This window comes from Neopsephotus bourkii, unplaced genomic scaffold (assembly GCF_033783945.1).
Source record: "Neopsephotus bourkii isolate Nb327-2 ecotype Australia unplaced genomic scaffold, CSIRO-AGI_Nbou_v1 NB_284, whole genome shotgun sequence".
NCBI lineage: Eukaryota > Metazoa > Chordata > Aves > Psittaciformes > Psittacidae > Neopsephotus > Neopsephotus bourkii.
The window spans coordinates 44503-67406 of NW_026900793.1; the positions used below are offsets into that span (position 1 = coordinate 44503).

Consider the following 22904-nt stretch of genomic DNA (forward strand, 5'->3'; position numbering starts at 1 on the left):
TAGAGATAATTGGTAAATAAAAATGGATCTAAAAGTGTAAGTAGGATCACAAATGCAAACATTGAAGAACCAGAGAAATGCTGCTGCTCTCAATTTAGTCTACTTATAAGACCTTTTATCTTGTGGTCAACTACTGTTTGGTAAGGAGATTGTAAACCCTATTCCTCATGTTTCAACTATCCTCCAGTGAATAGTGAGTAAGTGCGACTTCCAGAAAGAGGGAGAGCACATAGGGTGCTGAAGCACGTAGACTTGAAGCACTTGGTTGCTGCATGTCAGGTAAAAATGCTTATGAATGGGAAATATCTGCCTTCTTGATAATGTGAATAGTTTTTAGTAAGCTAACCCCTAAGACCCATACATTGAGCCACAAATGATAATGAAAATCTGAATGGCTGTCTGTTAGATTGTCAAAATAAAGAGGTTCTGCATGTGGTCATGCAATCAGAAGCTATTGTAAATCATACGTACAGGAGCCAGGGTTGATTTTGGTTATTGTTTGTCCTCATTTTCTTGAGTGCTGGACTTTTTTTTTGAGCAATTTCCTCATAACGTGCTTTTTGTGAATGCTGGAATGAAAAGGGGAGAATACATTTTAAATGTATCTTTGGAGACCACTCACATAATTCTTTACATTGGTTGCCTCTTAGTTTTGAGCTAATGGCAATTCATGGTCTTTGGAGAAATGTGTTCTCCTTTCAGAAATTCTGTCTCCTGAAGTTTGACTGTTTAATATGAGTTATCATACAATGTTTTACACATAAAGATTGCTTAATATAGAAGGAATACAAAAAAGTTAACATACGCACTAATTGCACTTAAGAAATTGGGGAGGTTTCTGCGCGAGCTGTCATTTGGCTTCTTCACATCTTTATTGTGTTCCTCTTCCTGTAAATTTCATGGTTCTTTTGTTCCATTCTTCACTTAGAAGCAGAGCCTTGTGCTGGCTTATTGATCATAGATACGGCTTTGGGTTTAGTCATAAATGTTGGTTGAATATTAAAAGATCAGTGATTGCCAAGTTTGATTTAAAAGTATTTAGCTACTGTCCCTGTCCTCTATAGTAAGTGCTTCTTCAGGAGGCGAGAATACTTTATGATTGTACATTTACCCCTAAAAATAACATACTGCCTTTGAGGAAAAATAAATACATTATCAGTTGATATGAGAAGTTAACACCAAAAGATAAATGAATTTAGGACACGCTGACGGCTTATAAAACAAATACCCATTTCTTTTTAGTGCCAGTACTCACTGCCAAGATCCAGTGTGCTTCGATGAGATCCAATCCATATTGTGGAAAAAACTGTTGATGCAGTAATGGAAAACATAAATCACATCTAGGCTTATATTATTTTCTGATAATAGCCACTGATACATGGATTCCTCTTTGTATCAGTGGCTTCCTGTTGGTGTGGGCTCTGGTTTATTCTCTTTCAACACAAATGCATGCTGCTGCTGGTCCCAAAGAGCACTGCAAACGTTGAAGGCACACAGACACTGCTTGGCCAAACACTGCCTCTCGTGTGTGGTCAAGAGTGGCTCCTGTGGCTGTTGCACCAGCACGTTCAGAGATGTGGGAAATCCCAGAGGTGAGGGGGAAAGTAAAAGCTTTGGGTACAAAGGAATTGAGTGGTGTTTTAAAAAGGCTCAGGTCCACTCTTTTGCTCAAAGGCTTATCCTCAACAGTTAAGATTGCATGCACGTGTGACTTGTCACAAGGCTTTCTGGGGCTGATACAATACATGAAATCTTTCTTTTCACTGTGTTTTGCTGAGCTGTGTGTTGATTTTGGAATGTCCCTGAGCTGATACGACTTTAACAGATTTTGACAATCAAGAGTCCCAGGTTCTTTACCTGGAGGGTTTTTTTGGGGAGGGGTGTTTTTTGCGGTGGTTGGGTTGGTTGTTTTTTGAGGGGTGGTTCTTTAGTAAAATGACAGCAGTCTGAATTCAAAGACCTTTGCACAGCAGGGGAAATAGCATTCTTTGCCACCAAGCGTTAGCTCTTTGATCTTAATTAAATTGCAGTTGATGGAGCAGATTTCAGTTTATTCTTTCAGAATTGTCCTTAGAGGTGAATGCTCGCTCTTGTAGTCTCTGCAAGGGCAGGCATTCAGAAATGAAGCTGAGATTGCATCCTTTCAGAAGGAAAGGGAGGCTGTTATTTAATACCCCTCTGGACCTCTCACGCCACTGTTAGCTGGCACTGCAGCTGAAAGGGGCAGTTTGTCTGCTTCCTGTCCCCCTCCCAGAGCCCATTCCCACCCTGTCCTCTCTGGCAGCAGACGGGTATGTAGGCACCAAGTGGACTGAGGAGCTGTCCTGTGCTGTCACTCAGCAGCTGATTAGGGGGAGTTTGAGCCTCCCTCTTGTTTAATCCACGACTTGTTTATCAAAGATGCAGGTTTTATAATTATCAGTGTCACAGTTCCAGGAAAAGGCATTATTACTTTAAAGTCTTTTAATTTCAGAATAATACAGTTACTTTTTTCTTATGAGTTAGCTTAAGCTCAGTTTACTGTGTAGAAATGCATGTATTGTCAGTGTTTGCCAGTGCAGTAGTTACAGTGCTAGTAGTGACCCTCATGCCATTACTTTTCCACACTTTCCACTACTGACAGCACGTAATATTTTTGTCTATTTTTAGACAGGGTAAGCCAGTAAAGCGTTGAAGGCAACAATTTTATTTCGGGAATCCATCTGTATCTGCCTCTGTTATTTCTCCTGAGAGCCTCAGGATTTGAGGTAATAGCTAATAAAGTCTTTTTGTCCTATATATAACCTGACATTCATGGCCGTCTTGCAGAGTACATGCTGAAGATGCCATGAGTTACCCGTTTCAAGGAGTAAGCTAGTAACATTTTTGGTCTCAAGAGGTTTGGTTTTGACCTAAATAGCTCAAGTTTAATTTGAAGCACACAAAGCCAGTTGCGTTCCACAGTGAGGTAAACTGCAGCTTCTCTGTGCATCAGGTCACTGCCTAGTGAGTATCTAGTGATTTTAAATGCTTACGCTGATGCTATCAGATGGACTTGTTGTTTTCTTATTAGAGGAACACGCTTGAAAGCCAGCTTAGATAGGGTTTAATGAATTTCTAAAATGTAGCATAGATTAGTGGCTCATAATACTAAAAGAAAATTACCTTTTCTGGGAAAACTGGGGAAGAACAGCATCAGGGGTTCTTTTTAACCTTTCTTTCTGTGTGTTTACTCATGAAAAGGAAGCTGTAAGGAAACAGGTGTCAGGTTTTCATGAATGTGTTGATAGAGTTAATGGAGTTAATAAAATTAATGTAAATAAAGCATTAATTCATAGAATTAATTAGGAAATCTTTGATGGAATAGAAGAGAGGGAAGAAGAAAATAAGATCTTAACCACTCTGGTGGGGTTTTTTTGGAACCACCAAGTAACCTTGAGGGGTATTGTATATGGCTGTTACTAATATCTTCATATCAGTGTGTGTGGTGACAGAAACTTTCAATCTTGGAAGTTATTGGCCCATGTGCTGCATCCTTTGATAGATTTAGTATATTTTTAATATTCTAAAGTATTTCTTTTTAAAGAAACCACCCTGTCACTTTGAATGGGGAGGCGCATCCTGCGTAAACACTGTGCTCTTTCAGGAGACATCAAACCCTGTCACCTTTCTCCTGCTCAATCGGAAAGATGTGTGCAGTGTGGCAGATCTGTTTGAATTGGCACAGCACTGGGCTCTGAAGATCTGCCCTAAGTTTCTCAGAACTTATGGCAATTGTTCAGTGGACCCCAGATGTTAAACCAAACAAAACCCCCACCCTAAACATTGGGAAGCTTTTGATTTGTACTTTCATGCAGGGAGCTCGGCTGCTTCATTTCTCTCATCTTTTCTCCCCTTTTAGAATCACATAATACTTAGGGTTGGAAAGGACCTTCAGATCATCAAGTTCCAAACCCCCTGCCTTGGGCAGGGACACCTCACACTAAACCATCTCACCCAAGGCCTTGTCCAACCTGGCCTTGAGCACAGCCAGGGATGGAGCATTCACAACCTCCCTGGGCAACCCATTCCAGTGCCTCACCACCCTAACAGGAAAGAATTTCCTCCTTATATCCAGTCTAAACTGCCCCTGTTTAAGTTTTTTGTCTCATTCTTTTTCAGGATCCCAGTCTGAGCTTGTCATAACCTTTCCCAGGTTCCTTCTCAGTTATTTCCCAGTTATTCCCAGTGATGCATGTATTTGTCTGTATTTTGATGAAACCTTAGTATGTTTTCTTCTGTTTGCTGAATTTTATTGGGTACTTCCTGCTTTCCTACATTACATTAATTTTTTGTTTGTTTATTGTTACTATAACTGTTATGAAAGGACAAAGTAGAGTAAGTGTTGACTTCATTTTGCCTGCAGCTAAAAAATTGTCTGGATAATTTATTTAGCTGACAAAAAGCGATACACAGAGATGTTTTAGTGGTTACTTGCAGAGGTACCAAAGTGAAATGGAGATACCCAGTTGGCTTTCAGAAGAGGAAAATATGGCGACCAATCCAGTGCTGAAAGGATGCAAACCAAGAGAAGCTTAGTCAGTTTTTGTCTGGCCCTTGTGTCACAGGATGTAAACAGAACGGCAGTTTGTTAAGGGGAGCTAGCAGCATCTCTGACAAACTTAGAATTGGATGGGTGATTTTAATGAGCCACTTAGGCTTGTTGGTGGATTTTGGTGTCATACTCTTGAAGTAGCTGCTGAGTTTGCTGTCTCAGATCTGACAATAATTGCAGGCATGTCAGCTCTCACTGTAATACTGCTGGCTGTCATTGTGTAAATCTACATTAGAAACGCATCTAAATGCAAGTATTTAACAGTTACACCATTACCAGTATGGTAGTCTAGAAACAACATAATTGTGATTTGATATTTCTATTGAAATAAATGGCATTGCTGTGTCAGATAAAGCATTCGAGTTAAAGTATTCAAATAGTTGCATAAAGGGGAAAGACAGGCGTTGGGTATATTTCCTTATTTAAAAATGATGTGTGTGAAACAAGCTAAAATAAATCTTTTCTAGTTGTCAGGTTAATTTTCCTAAGAAGGCCATACCCTGTTCTAAGATACAATTTCTCAATACCTTAGTTCTTCATTCCACTACCATCTTTAAGGTTTGTTTTTTTTCTTTGTAGGTAGATGTGGGAAATACATAACTATGTAGCTCACGGGATTTTCTTACACTTGGACTGAAACAGTGTGGTGTGGTCTGTGGTGTGACTTTCTAATGCAGAGAGTGATACTATCTCAGTTGCCCTTTTTTTGAGAGAGAGAACATTACTGTGCAGTGAAACCCACCATATTCCTGATGGAATTCTCCCACATTATTAAAGTATATCAGAAAGACATACCTTATGAATCAGCTTTTGTTAAAGGTCCTTAAATTGGCTTGGCCAGGGCCTTCTGATGGGTGTCCCTTTGGGTTCTTTAGACAAACCATTTCCTTCTTTCTTTTACCCTCCTGCCTTATTATATTGAATCTCTTTACCAGTTCTGACTCAGACCAAAGATTAATTTTCTTGGAAATAAGTGGCAGTGTAGAGGGAAGAAATGTAATTTTATTGCTCCTTCCATAGAAAGCACTGGAATGCGATTTCATCCCTACTGTGAAGCAGAAGGTAGTCCAGACAGCAACAAGCTTTGGGAAGCCAGGCTTCATAATGTACACTGCTTCTTGCCCTTATGCCTTATGCACTAGTGTCTGTGCAGTGAGAATTAGGGCATTTTCCAGCTCAACACTAACCATTTTTAATTCTGTTGCCTTTTTCTGGCAGATCTGATTCTTGATGGGGTTCACTGTACAAGTGCCAGTCAGGGTGTGCATAAAGGAGGCAATACAGTGAGGAGGTCTGAGACTACTTTTTTAGCAGCATGTATTTCTGGTGGGTTAAACTGGCTGTGCTCCCACAGTGTTACGCTGTCATAAAGAAGAAGTTACCAATAAAAAGATATTTTTTTATATACTACTGGTAATAGTCTAGTGGCAGGGGTTATTATATGGGTTATCGCAAACGCTTCTGTTGTGGTTCTTGATTCCTGCTGTGTTTATCTCCCTCATAGAGTTTTGGCTTAAAAAACAGACAGAAACGGGCAAAAATTATCCTCATGGCTCATAGGCAGTTTTAGTGTTGTGTCTTAAGTTTTACAAGCCTAGAATCTATAGTAGACTGAAAGGCACTTTGGAGGGGAACTCCTCCTCCCTGGGAGCAAAACCTACTAGAGCATGTTGTTGAGCATCTTATCTGGTTAAGTTCTGAATATCTGTGAAGATCCCACAACCTCTCTGGGTAAAACCTATGTTTTACATTTTGGCCACCCACAAGGGAGGAATGTTTTCCCTTTATCTAGTTGGAATTTCCAGTGTCTCTTGCCTTTAATCCTATTCTGTTTCACCTGTAACAAGAATCTGCATTCAGCTTTTCCAGATATTCTCACCTGGCAGTTGTACATGGTAAATAAGTACTCCAGATGTCTCATGGCTAGTGAAAAATTGCCTCCCCTGACCTGCAGGCTGAATATACAGCCTCGTACATGGCTGGTCTTTGCTGCAAGGCCAGCACTGCAGGCTCCTGTTCAGCTTCTTCACAGGAGCACTAGGTTGTCTTCCATAAAGCTACTGCCTGCTGGTTGAGTTTCCCTGTTTTCTAGTGTTGACCTTTTCTTCAGACATTGTCAACCATGTCAGGGATAACTGTGCACATCCTTAAATCTGATTACAAGTTGCACTGATAAAGTTAGCAGTAAATGTAGGACTTCTGCAGGCATTAACTACCCTCCCTTGACACTGTGGTTAAAGAAATTAACAGTGCAGAATAAAATACAGCATTTGCGAAACGGTTTAAAACCAGATGAGTTGATAACAAAGCAGTTGAAAATGGAGAACTGCTATTCAGTGCTGCTGCTTGTAATAGGATTGTGTTCTTGCCTCTTTGTTACTCGCTGTTCTCATAATAGGATCAGAAAAAATGGGTGCAGTCTCATAAAATTTGCTGATGATGCAGAAGTAGAAAGTTAAATAACGATTAGTTCAGAAACAGTACGGTTTCTGTCAGATACTTGGCTCATTCAAACAGCATCTATTCTAATACATCCAAATATAGAAAGGACCTACAGATGGTGTTTGTGTCCTGAAGTGCAATGACACTTAACATGATGAAACATTATTATGACTAACCAATTGAACATCAGCCTCTTCCTTGATTTTGATAGCTAAGAGGATAAGAAGTCTTGCCTTTATAGGCAGAGGAGCAGAGGAGAGTAATAGAAAATTTCTCTGTATAGGCTAAATGAGGTGATTGTTGAGCAGTTGCTACAGATTGATTCTGCAGTGTCTTATTCAGGATAGATGTGGGAAAGCTAGGAAGATTCAGAGGTGATCTGCAGTGCTTGATTCTTGCAAGGTAAGGAGAGATAGGAAGGGGAACATAGAATGGGAGGGGAGGACCTAGAATGGATCTTTGAGTTACATGGTCCATCTGACTCTTCTAAAGGCAAGTTCATTTCTAACTGTGGCATTTTCAACATCTGCTTGTCTTGGCTGCTTTTAAAAAACTCATCTGCACAGTGGATATTTTTCAACCTCTCAAAAAGTTCAGTAGGTTTTTTGCCCATACTGTTAAAGGCTTTTTTCCTGAAACCTATACTCAGTGTTCCTTTCTGCTGGTTATTTCTTGTTCTGCTTGCCATGGACAAGGAGAATAGATAATTGCATTTCTCTTTCATGCAAGTTTTTGGTTAAAATTGTTTTCCTAATTCTTGTCATTTCTAGACTAAAAAAACCTACAGTCAAATCCAATCTTTAAAATACAACATCCTGTGGATATTCTTAGTATTGTTTCTGAATGTATAATAGATAAAATATCTAGAGAAGTAAATATAGGAATGTGACAGAAGCCTGACAAATATGGAGTGAAGATACTATTTTGGCCCAGAAAGCCAACTGTATTCTGGGCTGCATCCAAAGGAGCGTGACCAGCAGGTCGAAGGAGGTGATCCTGCCCCTCTGCTCTCATGAGACCTCACCTGGAGTATTGTGTGCAGTTCTGGTGTCCTCAGCATAAAAAGGACATGGAACTGTTGGAACAAGTCCAGAGGAGGCCACAAGGATGATCAGGGGCTGGAGCACCTCCCGTATGAAGACAGGCTGAGAAAGCTGGGGCTGTTCAGCCTGGAGAAGAGAAGGCTGCATGGAGACCTCATAGCAGCCTTCCAGTGTCTGAAGGGGGCCTATAGGGATGCTGGGGAGGGCCTCTTCATTAGGGACTGTAGTGATAGGAAAAGGGGCAATGGGTTCTAAACAGGGAAAGTTCAGGTTAGATATAAGGAAGAAATTCTTTACTGTGAGTGTGGTGAGGCACTGGAACAGGCTGCCCAAAGAAGTTGTGAATGTTCCACCCTTGGCAGTGTTCAGGGCCAGGCTAGAGGAGCCTCGGAGCAACCTGGTCTAGTGAGAGATGTCCCTGCCCGTAGCAGGGGGCTGGAGCTCAATGATCTTGAGGTCCTTTCCAACCCAAACCGTTCTATGATTTTATGATTTATACAGACAAGCTGCATGAGTTCAGTGAGGAGGCAGCCTGTTCATGACTTACTAATGGGTACATGGAGAAAGGTTTGAGGTAGGTGATTGCTAATTCAGGTAATCTGTCAAAGATCTGTCTCAAGCTGTCAGTTCTGTCAAAAGAGATATAACAAAGTCCAGTATTTACAAATGAAAGCGATGCAAATTCATAATGGAAATGAAGCCACTTTTTAATAATTGGGGTAATTAACAATAAATTAATCATGAAAAGCAGTTGCTTCTTTATTACTGATATCTTTAAAACAAGACTGTATTGGATTTTCAATGATCTGTTACCACGTTATTTTATAGGAAGTATGTTGCAGCAAGCTGTGAGTGAGTTTCTATGGCATGTGCCCTGCAGGAAGTCAAACTAGATAATCACAATAATCCTTTATAGTCTTGAAATTGATGAATCTTTAAATCTGTTTAGTCAGGAACAGCTGTGCTGAAAAACAGCATTACTAAAATACAATAAAAGATGCTAAGAAGGAGTGGATATACTGCACTGATGTGCTTTAATTCTTTCAGGCAAGAGTTGCATGCAGAAGTCTAATGGGTTTTTAGCGATGCCTTTCTGAGGTGATATGCTAATTCTTGTACCCCTTTAAACATATTTTTTTATGGTTTTTGATGAGTTTTCTCCTTGGCAAGGACTCGCTTTTCAGCTATTTTTATATAAACTGTGAGAAAAGATTGACATTCAATACTTTTTTTGGCTGTCTTATGTTTCAAACAATGCAGAGAACCACAGATATTTTGGATGTCTTTGAGTGGGAGATCACCAGAAACCATTCAGATGCTGTGTAAAGGTGTAAGAGTGAGTCAAGAGCTAGTTCTTCTGCTTTTGAGGCTGTACTGCTGCAGCAGCTGAGCATCAGTAGTGTGCTTGAGGGTACTGCATTGCCAGATGCGCTATGTTTCAGTCACAGTATAATGCTGACATAATGCTTGACTATTATGTATTAACTGGAGGTTTTAACCATTGCACCTAAGCTGAGTGTTAGCCTAATGAGAATATATTTTTTCTTCCTTTCCTTTTGGCTTTTGGCTGTAGAGCATCCTATAACATTTTAAGCACTGATGGAAAACACCTCATTTCCACCTCAGAAGGTGACCCTCTTTGAAACAGATTTAAAACACCCTCAGTATCCCACCCTAACAGGAATGCTTTGGGGTTTTTCTATTTTAATTTTTCTTTTTTGTAAGTAAGGAGATGCCCTTAGCGGAAACCACGGTTTTGTTCTGATGTGACTTGGATCTTTGTTTCAAATTTGCAATTTTGACAGCTGCCAGCCACAGGTTCATTACAAATATTTGCAGTGTTCTTGTCACTTACATGAAATGAATGTTTTTAAATTGAAGAGGTTGGAATTAGTTCTTTATCCTGGGTGTTGTACCTGTTTTCTCTTAGCTTTTTATTTGCAGCTCTGCTGCTCATCTTTTAACTATTTCAGTTTGTTATTTACCAAAACCCTGACTGTCTGATAGAGCAAATGGTTATTTGGAAAGAGGCTTTATTCGTAATTTGCATCCTGCTTGCTGCATTCTGCTGGGTTTTGTGCCTTTTGTTTATCTACAAATTGTAATTTATGTTTGCAGTCCTGCTATGTCTTGAGGTGGCTGTCAGCCCAGTGCCAGAGTTTACAGCTAGTCTGCTTCACACATTGTCTCATAGGGTGAAGGAGGTTATCTTTGGCTTACATTTGAATCAGTTATTATTTTACTAGTACTCTTCCCAAGGCTGTATGTGGTGCTGTGTTTACTGTTAAGGCAGAAGAAATTGCTTGTTTATATAAATCTGTTTTTTCTGGACCAGACTCTTAAAAGTTTTTCTGGCTGTTCTGAAACCCAAACCATCTTGTCACAGAGTTGATTATATAGTACATTTCTATTTGCTATTAGGTGTCTGGAAGCATTTTAGCTACAACATGATGATACTTTGCACCTAAGCATAGCCAACACCGCCTGTGTGGTTCAGAGATGTCTGTATCCGTATGGTTGCCAACTAAAACAGTTTCTGCTTTCACTAGCTTTGTGTCCTTGACTGAGCAGCTGAGACAGAGGCTCCAGTCAAATGGTACTAGTCATTGACATAACTGATGTACTTTGACTCTTTCTCTTTAGGAAAGACTTTGTTCATCAGATATGAACACTAAAATCTGAACTTGAACATGTAAAAAAAGGACAGTTTAGTCAGCAGTAGCAGTTAGTTTTATCTGTGTGGATCCCATGACCTGCCCTTTATGTCTCCTTGCGTCATGCTCTAAAGTAGGAGTATCGTAGATGGTTTGCATAAAAGCTGTGGCTGCTGCATTCATTTCCTTTTTCATAATAGTAGGGGAAGCATAGAGTATGTTTTCAGACACAAACGTGCATCACTGGTAAAAATGTTGATACATCAATATGAGTTCGTATAGATTGAAATGGCTCAAAGAGCCATAAAAAAATGATTACTCTCCGTAAGTAGAAAATACTCATGTATAAGGGAATTTTGGGCTACAATTTCCTCCTGTATTTTCCTCTGCTGAACAGTTGTCTCTGATTCTTGGAAGCTTCTTCAGTTAAGGTTCAGTATGAGAAACTTTCTCATACTTCAGGGAGATATTCTGGGTTTTTAATCTTGCCTTTTCCCCCTCTTCTCTAAAAACAAGGATGAAGATTAATGTTTCTAATGTGTGTAAAGCAGTTATGATTTTATCAGTAGCATTGGATTCAGTAGTCCTCTCCTGACAGACACGTGAATCTTGGGTTTCAGTGTATCAGGTAAATCAGATGGATGCAGTTCATTCAGCCTATAAAAAGATGTATTGTGTTGCCTGCGCTGCCTTTAACTGCACAAGAATGTGTGCTGCAGGTAAAATGTGAATGTGAACTTTTACTTCATGTTAATCTCTATCTAAACAGCATGACTCTTCTTAAGTTCAAAGACAAGTTTTTAAGAACAACAAATGGGATTTTGGAATTAGTTAGGTAATTTTTCATTTCTTAACGTAATCTAAGGAGGTGACACTGAATACTGTGGGAATTACCGTAAATGTTAATGATATTACTAAGTAGTTCTTTGCAGAATAAATATTGCACAATAGAAGTTCCATGTCGTTTGCTGACTCTGAAAAAGATTCTTGTGACCAGAATCATAAACAGAATGACAGGTGCTACCATAGGTTAAGGCGTAAGAAACCAGTATGCTTTTTAAATTAGAACTGTTCCTCTTAAGTTGAAATTGTCGCTTCTGAAGGAGTGACATTTACTGGAACCTGTCAATGAGAAGCAGAGCTGAAACATTGTTGCCGTTGAAGGATGTTGAAATGTCTTTATTTTTTTAATTTACATAAGAAGCATGTAGTTAAGAAACTGTTGGAATCCATTCAGCCATTTTCTTTAGGGATTCACAGAAATGTTGCAGGACAAATGGTGGCATCATGCCCAGGACCATCAATTACACAATGTACCAATCAAACTGGTCTGCAAACAGTGGTCTGTGTTCTATATGTTACTGGGATAAGAGTGTGTGGTTTAGTTGTGGATTGTTTTCCTTAACATCTTAGGTGCCCAAATAGAACTGTAAAACCTGGGTTTTTAACCTAATGAACTCATATTGCATGTCCTGTGTGAAGGTTCTAACACAGACAAAGAATTGTCAGAGACTGTTAAGGTTACGTGTATTGACCTGGTGTTGACTCTGACTTCTTGCTGGTGTTTGTTGGGTCCAAGTTCTCATTCCATGTGTTTGAATGAGAATATTAATTTTGTGTGCTGCATGATACTGTGTGAGAGGAGCTGGAAAAAGGGTGAAAGTACCAGGTTATACACTTGAACCACAGAGCAGTGGGTGTGAATTTCCTGTTGAGTATGTAAATAGCATTGAAAGAGCAGGTGTTTAACTTAAATGCAATGGCAGTGTTTTGGGGATAAAGTATCTTTCAGCTTTAGTATTTGGTGCTGCTAAGAGGAAAATATTTATGTGACAGCACGTGTTATATACTGTCACCAGTTTGCATTTCATGATAGATATTTATCATGTAAGTTGTTATTGAGACAGGTTGATTGTTACTGAGTCGTGTGAATGTTAATTCTTGATATACCTTCTAATAAAAATAGCATGTTTCTTCAAAGTGGAAACAAAAGCATTTAACTCTAGTTTAAAACCCATGCAAAAGGTAATATGGTTTCTCTGTCATGCAGAAGAATTACCTTAAAATAGTGATTTATGGGGTGGCTTTATTGTATTTGCAAAAAAATATAGCCATTTGGTCATGGGTAGGAAGCTTTCTTCTGACTGTTAGAAGTTCTTTTGCATTTAAACAATGGTAAAAAGCCTACTAGAAGTATGAAATATAGAAGCTTTCACACTTATTCAATACTGCTTCAGTTTCTTTCAGAGCAAAATGTTTCCATTTATTGCCTCTCTGACAGGTAAATACGTCCAGTTACTACTGATTGCAGTGTCTTCCTCACATCTGCCAGATTTATATATATTTTTCAGATGGAGGCCCTACAGCTTCCTCTTTTCTAATACCCCAGAGGATAAATGGCTTCTGCTGGTACTCTAAAGAGTGCTTCCAGCAGGAGGCATTTTGAACGACTGTAACAGAGATGGTAGCAGGAGGTTGAGAGTCCTCTTCTTTCAGCAGATTTACCAGTACTCGAAGCTTTGCAGGACCAGAACTTCTGGGGGAAAATCCACTTGCTGTGGATCAAGATAATCGGTGTTACCTCTGGGAGACCACGTAGTGCAGCATATATATTTTGGAATGTTAAGCACCGTTATGACTGATTTTTCTGTGAATAGAGGACACAAGTCTACAAAGAAAATGATGATGTAAGCAGGGAACATTGGTACCAATTTTAATTCCGCTTATTGAAGCTTGTTCACTGCTGGGACCTCACATTTGCAAACAAGGAAGGACAGGTTGGGGATGTGAAGGTCAAAGGCTTCGTTAGCTGCTGCGACCTTGAGATGGTATAGCTGCGGATGCAGCAGGACAACAAACCTGGACAAAATCTGACCTCTTCAGAGATCTGCTTGAAACAGTCCTATGGAAGGAACTAAGGAACTTGGCTCTTTCAAGAATTACCTTGCCCAAACTTAAGCAAGAGTCCATTCCAGCAAGCAGGAAAGATGCCAGGAGGCTTGCATGGACGAACAAGAAGCTTCTAGCAGAACTCTTAAATAAAAAGTATACAGAAGGTGGAAGGAAGGACAAAGAATCTGAGAGAAATATAGAGATACTGTCCAAGTATGCAAAGACCAGGGTTAGGAAAGCCAGCAACCCACCTGGAGCTACATCAGGTAAAGGATGTCAAAAGTGGCAAGAGGGATGGAACTACTGGAGAGAGTGCAGAAGAGGGCCCCTGGGATGGTTTGAGGGACATACAGGGAAAGGCTGAAAGAGCTGGGGCTGCTCAGCCTGGAGAAGAGAAGGCTCAGGGAAGATACTAGCAAAGTGTATACATAGCTGAAGGGAGGGTATAAAGAAAACAGAAGCAGGCTTTTATCAGTGGTGCCCACAGTGACAAGGCAACAGGCGCAAACTGAAATGCAGAAGGCTCTATCTGACCATAAGGAAGCACTTGTGCTGTGAAGGTTACCAAGTACTAGAACAGGTTGCCTGGAGTCCATTGCCCATGGAGTCTCCATTTTTGGAGCTACTTAAAAGCCATCAAAAGCCATGGTCCTGATCAACCTGCTCTGGTTGGCCCTGTTTGAGCAGGCGCATAGGACAGGATGACTTCCTGAGGCCCTTGACAGCATCAGTCATTCTATGATGGTTTCTGTTGGTGACAGAGTAACCAAAGGTCCATGTAGATGGTGTGGCGAGAGAGTGATGCTTTTTGTCAGAAGCAGCATTTAATCACTTGTGATACCTCTGTCTTCTGTGGAGGGAATGGTGTTGAGCATGACTAGCAACATGATTAAACAGGTATTCTCAGTGCTGTCCAATTTGGAGATGTTATCACAAGTCTCATGCTATTTATAGTTGTTCTCAGTCTTGCAATCAGGATAATTTATTCATCATGTAAAAAAGGAAAAGGAAAATTACGCTTTTCAAGCTCAGAGAAGGTCTGGAAAATGTGGATACTCAGCACAGAAGATCTTTATACATCTTCCAGAGGCACAACAGAATTATCAGAAGTCATGTGTGTGCATAAAAGATTTTTTTTTCCCCTTTAGTTGCTTTACAGACCTTTCTTCTTCTCTCATATTTCTGTTTTGGTTGAGCTGATCTTATTCAGAGAGATATTTGGGGCCACGTGATGGGGAAAAAGGAAGCCTCTTTCGTGTTGTCAAGTTCTTTCCTTCATGTGTTATCTTTCAGAAGGTTGATGTATTTTTGTCTATTTAGTTAGTGACACTTCTGAAGAAATACAATAAAGCAAAATGTTGTCTTGTCCTGTTGCATCCTTTTACATAGCATGAAGCCTTCCAGAAACGGGGCAAGACACCAGGAATCTGAATCCCAAGAAGTCATTCTTGATTAAATAGCAAACCCCTTGTATGCATAGTTACTTTCCCTTAGAAGGGAAACAGAACTTAACCTGAAATTGTATGTTCTTACATTTCAAAATAGAAACCAAAATAAATACATTTAATATGCAGAGGATTTGGAACTGGCTTCAATAAATATAATATGGATTGAAAAGGGGTGGGAGTGTTAATGTCGCTTGTTTTACAGTATTAGGAATGAAGAATTAAACCTGCAAGTTTATCCGAATAGTTATCCCCTTCAATTACATTTCCTTAAGCTTTGCTAAGAGTTTGTTATGATGGTATGAAATGAGGTTAATATTGCTGTTACTCCTAAAGAATTAGGAACATCACTTGAATTTCAACAAAATAATGGTAAGCCGCAGTCTCATTCTGTAGGTTTTTCCAGCACTTGGCTACCATCACTTGGAGCCAGGATAGGGGTGGGCTGCAGACAGGGGGTCCCATTAGGGTATTTCTTTAACCAGTTTTTTTCCTCTTCTCCAGGTAATTATCCCACTTATTTTTCTTGAAGAAGCCCAGTCTCCCTTCTTTGCATTTATTTTCTGTTAACAAAAGGAAAGCACCTAAACAGCACTAATTTACACCCAGAATACCTGTATCATTCTGGCCAGGTTGCATTTCCTGATGATGATGCAGAGCCTGAAAGTAACAAAAGCTTTACACGTAGCATGAAGTCAGACACAAAAGCTGTTTAAAGTTGTTACTGTAGCTGTAAATGTTGCCATCTCTTACTTGTCCCAAATTGCTGTATTAGCCAACTCAGGTATCTGAAATGGTAAACTTGTACTTGGAGTTATTTACATATGTGGTATAACTGAGTTTTAAAGTGGAAAAGTTGTTTACACAGGAAATTGAAAAATAGAATTTTCTTTGTACCATACTGCATTGCTATCAAAAATAATAGATTCTGAATTGCATCTTTAAGTTAGAGACATTTAAGGCCTGTGAAGTGATACAAAAAAATAGGAAAAAAGATCTCATCTTCAACAAGGGCACTAGCGTCATACTAACCCTTCATAAATCTTCATAATACTCTGTGAAGAGCTCTGAACTTGAGATGGTTTCACTTGTTAAATACAGAGCACTGTGATAATAGGTTTAAATATTACCTACTGTCCTTCATAGACAGTAATGGAGATCTTGGAAAACAGCCCTTATCAAAGCTTTTTGTTCTTGAAATCATTAGGAGGACATGCCCTCTTCTGTGTTGTGGTGTTACCTTAAGTGTTGCTATTGCAGTAATGTTACCTGGCTTCCTCTCACCATGATGTTTATAGCTATGAAAAGCTTGTAGGGTATTAGTTTGGTTTGTAATAGATAAAACTTATCACCAGGTTTTTGGACTTGCTGGTAGATAGCTTTGACTTAAATACACCATTTGGGGTTTAGAGTAGATCAAGTGATTATTGTGTTTTGTTTGTCTTAAAAGGGAGAAGCAAATGGACATAGTATAGCCATTAGGAAGTTACTCTATTGCTAAAGTCTGATACATGGTGATTCAGATACATCATTTAATACAAAGGAAAGGCTTGTAGCAACATCTCTGTTTATGTTGTAAAGGCTTTATTTTGTTGGTTTGCTCTGCTTTTGCTTTCTTTATTGATACTCCATCATTCTTCTACCTCTGAAGTTTTTGCTTTGTTGTGTGTCAGCATTTTAAGCTATTTTGCACAATTTCTTTGGCAAAAGAGTCTGAAGAGTTTATTTTTCTGTCACTAATTTATTCTGCTTTAATACACTCTGAATACAGTCTAGAATCCAGTTAAAACAGATTTATAGTACAATAATTACTGTTTGAAATGAAAAGCTTTTAATATTCATAGAAGGAAATAAATACTATTCATGTTAACGTATCCTTACTAATAAGTAGAGAACTAGTAAATAGAGAACTTCAGGGCAGAAGAATGAAAATAAACCCAAACTGAGGTGCTCTCCTTTCTTAAACTGTTCCTTCTTTGAAAGACTGATGTTACTTATTGAATACTCAGTGGTGTGATGTTGAAGAAGTGTGAGCTCAACCCCGGACTCCAAGATGGTACCACAACGCTTTGTAAATGTACTTTGTAGGCTCAAACTGGGAGAGGGTTTAATTTACTCAACTTTATTCTTGCTTGATCTTGCTTTTGCTGATTTCCTTTCTGTATTTTTTGACTGTTATTGGAGTCCATTGTAGTTCTGTGATAAAACAGGACTAGATGTCTAGACGTACACATAGACTGCAAGAATGTGCAAGTACTAATTGCGTGCTCAAATTGCTTTGCTTTTCTGTGGGTGGCAGGCTTGATACCTGTGCGCTGTCCACATCTCCCCCACAAGCTTCACTTCAGTTTCCCCATTTGAGACATCCTTGTATTGACCTGTAAAATCTGATCTTTATTCATCAACAGGCACTTGAATACTGTCTGATGTGATGGGTACTGTTTGAGGTTTGCATGGCAATAATAGTAGAGATTTGTGGTAAGATTAAGCTATAATTGTTGCGCAGATCTATGAATTCCACCAGAGCTTTACTCTAAAATAATTTGCTTAATTAAAAAATGGAGACAAAACTGAAGAGAAAGGAGTGAGTTGGGTGTTGTTTCAGCTTTAGCATTTCCTTTCATGTGCTGTTGATGTTTGCAGGCTTTAATATCTAATTTAGGTACTGAAATCCGTAACAAGGAACCTGGGAAAAGCTATTCACTTGCTTTTATAAAGAAAATAATTTCTTGTGCCCTTCTCCCCCGTTATAGCCTGAGGCAATGCTATAGGAGATTTCTGAAGGGACTGCTCCCAAGAGAGCCCAAATCCTGACTTCGTTATAGTAGTGTTAAATGAAGTCATGGTGACAAAATGACTATAAATAGCTTACCCTCCATAATACAGCGTTCCATATATTCTCTTACGACACGGTATTTCTTTACAGCAGAATGACAAAGCCAGCTTTCGTGTTTCAGAGCCACCGTGGGCACGAAGCGGGGAGCCCGTGCTGCAGCAGGGAGCGGCTTGGGTCTGGGGTTCCCCTTAACCGCCGTCAGCTGTGCTGGGGCTTGCCCAGGTGTGCGCCATGGCCCTGTGGGGAGAGGCCGGTTCCGGCCGGTTCCAGCCGGTTCCAGCGCAGACCCGCCTCAGCGCACAGCTGAGCCCGTTAGCAGCGCCTCAGGGAGAGCAGGGCTGAGAAGCAGCAAGTGGCCATGCAGGCAGTGAGGATGAGGGGAAAAAGAGTGAGAAACAGCGCCAGGACACGCTGGCCAGAGCAGGAGGAGGAGCTGAGCAGGTATCTGACTGCGGTCTGAGGGAAGCAGCACGCTGAGCAGGTTTGTCCTGAAGTACTGCGGCCTGGGGACTAAACCCAGCTGGAGCAGGGGAAAGGTGTGAGGAGGAAGGAGAAGCAGAGAAGCTGCTATGGACTGCCAGCCCCAGTTCCTCTGCTGGGAGGGAGGAAGGGAATGAATCTTGGGGACAAGGGGCTTTAAGGGGGTTTCGTCTTTGTTTCTCCCCACTGAACTCTATTTTAATTGGCAATAAAACACATTTCTACCAACTGGATGTTTAGCTGGGGTGGTCACTGGTAAGTGATCTCCTGTTGTTATCACATCCCATAGATACTTTTATTTTATTCCTCCCTGCTTGGTCTGTTGAAGAGGGGGAGTGCGCCTGGCAAAAGGTCAAAGTCAACCCACCACAAACAACCCCAGAACCACCTCCTGACCTGTTCTCCCCAGAGTTAATATGGAGTCAGTAAAAGGGAAGAAAACCCCTACTGCCAGGACTCTGCCTTTTGATGTGCAGCTGTAAATGTGAAGATTATCCAGGTGTTGATAAGTGTAACTTGGTAGTAGTAACAGCAAATGGGTTTGTATCTGGGGATAGTAAAATAAGGCAACAAGATGTGCTCGGGGACTGATGTGGTGTTTGTGAGAAGAGAGCCCCAGTTCATCAGGCCTCTCCCGATTCTTTATCCCTGACACACCTCATTACCACCAAAGTTTTTTTGTAAATGCTTTTATATTCTGGATGTGAAGCATTTGCCAAATACGTTCGTAAATGCACAGAGCAGATCGTTCTGGATGGATTGACCAAGTGCTCATGGCTTGGTAGCTTGTGACAAAGGCAGGTGAAAACTGTGAGGTTATAGGTTGTAGGAAAATTGACTGTAAAAGAGAATGGACACTTGCATACCAGATTGACTGGTGTCTTCTTACTCAGCTGCTTTCAAGATGATGAAGTTACTACTAGTTGTTTGTTTATGGTGCTATTCTGACTGCAGTCATTAAAATCTGTGCATTCCTTCTCCTCCCAGAAACATAGTTTATTATCCCTAGAGTCTTGTGGTGTGGGGAGAGCCGTTATAAACTGCTTTTTGACTGCTTCAAACTCTTTTTAGCCTGGAATTAAGCTACATTTAACTCTGTTCTAGCTCCCCTTTCACACAAGTATTTTCCTTCACTTTAATGGATTTTGCATCTATGGTTCACTTCATAACTGTTTGCCTGAGATCACAGCTACAGCTTCCCTGCTTTCCATTTGCTGATACCTCTTTCTTCCTTGCTTATAGAGGACCTTGGTTTGTGTGAAAAGGACACCATATGTTTAGCTCTCTGAATACCGATACTTGTTAGTTTTGTTTAAAGCAGATGAAATGTTTTTTGAAGGATAAGTCTGAGAACTAGAACTGAAAAGGGCATATTGGAACACAAGAGAAAGATTGGAGGTTCGAGAGGGGGTTGAGTTTGGGGGGTTTTCATTTTTAATCACTGCATAGGACCTAATGTGACCAGCTTTTACAAAATTGTGTTCCAAAATCCCATTTCTATTTAATGTAAGTACTTGTGATACTTATGTAAACATATGTAAAAAAACATAGTGTAATTTAGAAGCAGTGTGTTCTCGACTTGAGTGCACTGGTAGCCTTGAACCATCGGTACAAGAGTGAGAGCGTAGCTCTTTCAGCAGTTCTGTTTGGAAAGTCTGAATATGATGATTTTTGTGCTGATTCATTTCATTGCCAACTGTTTTACTAATAGACCCAATAGACCTTTTTAATAGACCAGACTTGCTTATTTGATAGTCACAAACTCCATTGTCTTCACCTTGTGTTAGGAGTTGGAACTTATTCTTGTTCACATTAATAGTGTATAACAGTGGGTATTTCCTGTCTTAAGCTTATATAGGATTTACTTTGGACCACATCTAGTGGTAAGATCTAACCACAAATCTAGTGATTTTGTACTTATAGCTATGCACAATTATCTTCCTCCAGTAAGCATTTTCAGCCCTGGACATGTATGTCTTTCTGTTAGATCTGGTGTCTGTATTTCATTTTTCAGGCAGGGCCAGAAACAATGTTGGTGCATAGTTGAAAGCTTGTGCATCTTTTCATCTCAAAATTGTTTGATAAGAATGTCAGATGATTCCATCTGTGCTTAACCTGCTTCAGCAAAACAGATGTATAATCAGGTTCAGAGAAGTTCACAAATAGCTGATCAAACTGGATTGCACTGAAATCTGTTTTTCCTAAGTCACACAAATCTAGTGGTCTCTCAGGAAAACAAACTCAAATAGATGGAATTTCATCTCATCTTACCTATTTTTGGTAAAACATTTTTTTCTAATAATTTGTTACAGTAGAAAACACTTCTGTTTTTCTTTGTGATGTTATTCTGTCAGATCTAGTTTATAAGCACAGGTATCTTTATTTAGAGGCCTTTTATAAAGCACTCATTTACAAGCAGAAACATGACCAGGACAGTGCTAACTTAGAAAGTCTCACTTTCAGGCCACCCAGTCAGCATTTTCTCAAGTGAGATTCAGGCATTTTAAGCTTTGTGTACAAGTGGGAATGGTGCTTATTTGTTTAAAAACCAGCATTCTCCTGTGAAAGGAGATTTTATTTTTCAACTTGGGATTCTCATTCATTGCACATTGGCAATTTTATGCAGTGTGAGACATGGCCTTGACGCACATTTTTTTATCTAGCAGATACTGGAATAGTTTGGACATGCTTCCTTACCTTAGGGTGCGTTGGTGTTAGCCTCAGACTTTCCTTTTTGTGGGTTCCCATAGATCTATTTCTTGCAGGGGCAAAAAGTATTTACACTTCTGGCTGGACTTGGAGAGTTTGGTTTTGCTTTCCCTTCCTTTCCCCTTTTTTTTCACTCTCATATTTGAAGAATGCTAAAGGATAGTAGTTCTTCTAGGAAGGATTGTGGTGGTGTTTTATACTTCATCTATTTTTCCTGATGGGCGTGGTGTCAGTTTTGTTTTGTTTTGTTTTTTGTACTCTCTATGGTAATATTAATCTTTTAAAGTAGTTTTGCAGGTGGATTTTATCACTAATTGCTTTAGTCCATATTAAAGTGCAGATAACAGATATTCATATCCCCTCCCAACATAGATACCTGTGTCAGTAACTGGGATATAAAAAATACTAGGAGTGGTTTTCTTCTGTGGTGAATCGTTGCTACTGTTCAGAGCCATGATGTTAGCTACTGACAGAAAAAGAACTTTTTCACCTCTCCATTACTTGAAATCTCAAATACTGGATTTATTATATGATTGAAATAAGTGATTCCTGATGTACATAATAAATCCTCTTATCAACAGCATTGGATTCTGTCAGAAAATGGACCCCTTAGCAGACTGAGCCTGAATTTTTAGAAATACAAAGTTACTTAGGTTAAGTAGCATCAGTTAACACTGCTTTTTGATAGAACTATTTTAAAGCTTGTACAAAGTCGATTAATGTTCCTGTAGGGTAATAAATGCAAGTTTGGTAACTTATTAATCTCTCTCTCTTTATCTCTCTTTGTCTTTCTCACACTTTTTCCAAACTTATTAATCTCTCCCTCCCTCTTTCTCTTCCCTCCTCCCCCATGCCCCTTTATTTCTTTCTCACTCTCTTCCCCTCCCAAAAATATGCCTTTACAGAAACATAAGGTAGATCTTTTCTACAAACTGCGGCATGTGATGAATGAGCTCATTGACCTACGTAGACAGCTGCTGTCAGGTCACTTGACACAGGATCAGGTGCGAGAGGTCAAGAGACACCTCACAGTGAGGCTGGACTGGGGCAATGAGTAAGTACAGGTACCAGCTGGGTACTGTTTGTTCTGATTGTTTTGAAATAGCTTTTATAAAACATACAAGCAAAACAACCAACAGCTTTTACCTTCCACTAGTATTTGTACACAAGAAGAACTTTTGAGTATCTGGAAATCAAATACAACATTTACAGTGAGATTATTGCTTAGGTCTTCTACTATGACTATAAAAGGAGCTGTTTGATTATTAGTAGACCTTTTCCAAGTCTCTCTGCACTTTTAAAAGTATTAGGTCACTTTACATATTTTATATGAATGTAGTGAATATTAGGCCTGGGAGGATGTTTGTATAAATACTAAATCCACATTTTTTCAGTTTAAGAAGTGGTGTCATGGTTGGCGCAATAAGAGGATCTCACTGTCAGCAGTGACATTGGAGCTGGAGGTGTGATGTTTAGACTTTTAGATAAAGTAATTTCTCAGAGGTTTAGGCTCTCTTTGTTTGGTCAGTTCCATGATGAATTTGCTGAGAGGTTTTCTCAGAGCCAAAGGTGGCTGCAATTCAGATAAAAGCTGAAATGGAAATAGATAGCTATTAGACAAAAACTAGCCCTTCACCAGAGCTGGTTTTGTTCTGACATAATGTTATCAGACAGTAAGTTTTGTATAAAATGCACATGGCCTTTTCAAAGGAAATCTTGCCCTCCTCAGACGTTGCTTTTCAACTAGGAGGAGGATTAGTGCTAATTAATATAAGGGGGCAGGGGGGGATTCTGGATCTTGACAGCTAAGGAAGAAAGTAAAGTGTTTTT

General features: G+C 39.7%; 1 protein-coding gene across 9 annotated transcripts in view; it reads left to right on the forward strand.

The window, feature by feature from the left end:
• The window catches only part of DOCK3 (dedicator of cytokinesis 3), a 184872-nt gene that overhangs the window by 22627 nt on the left and 139341 nt on the right, over positions 1-22904 (forward strand). For all 9 annotated transcript variants that reach the window (XM_061346909.1, XM_061346906.1, XM_061346903.1 and 6 more), the window contains exon 5: positions 21980-22128. In XM_061346909.1, the coding sequence (XP_061202893.1) occupies positions 21980-22128 (149 nt within the window). The remainder of the gene's footprint in view (positions 1-21979; positions 22129-22904) is intronic.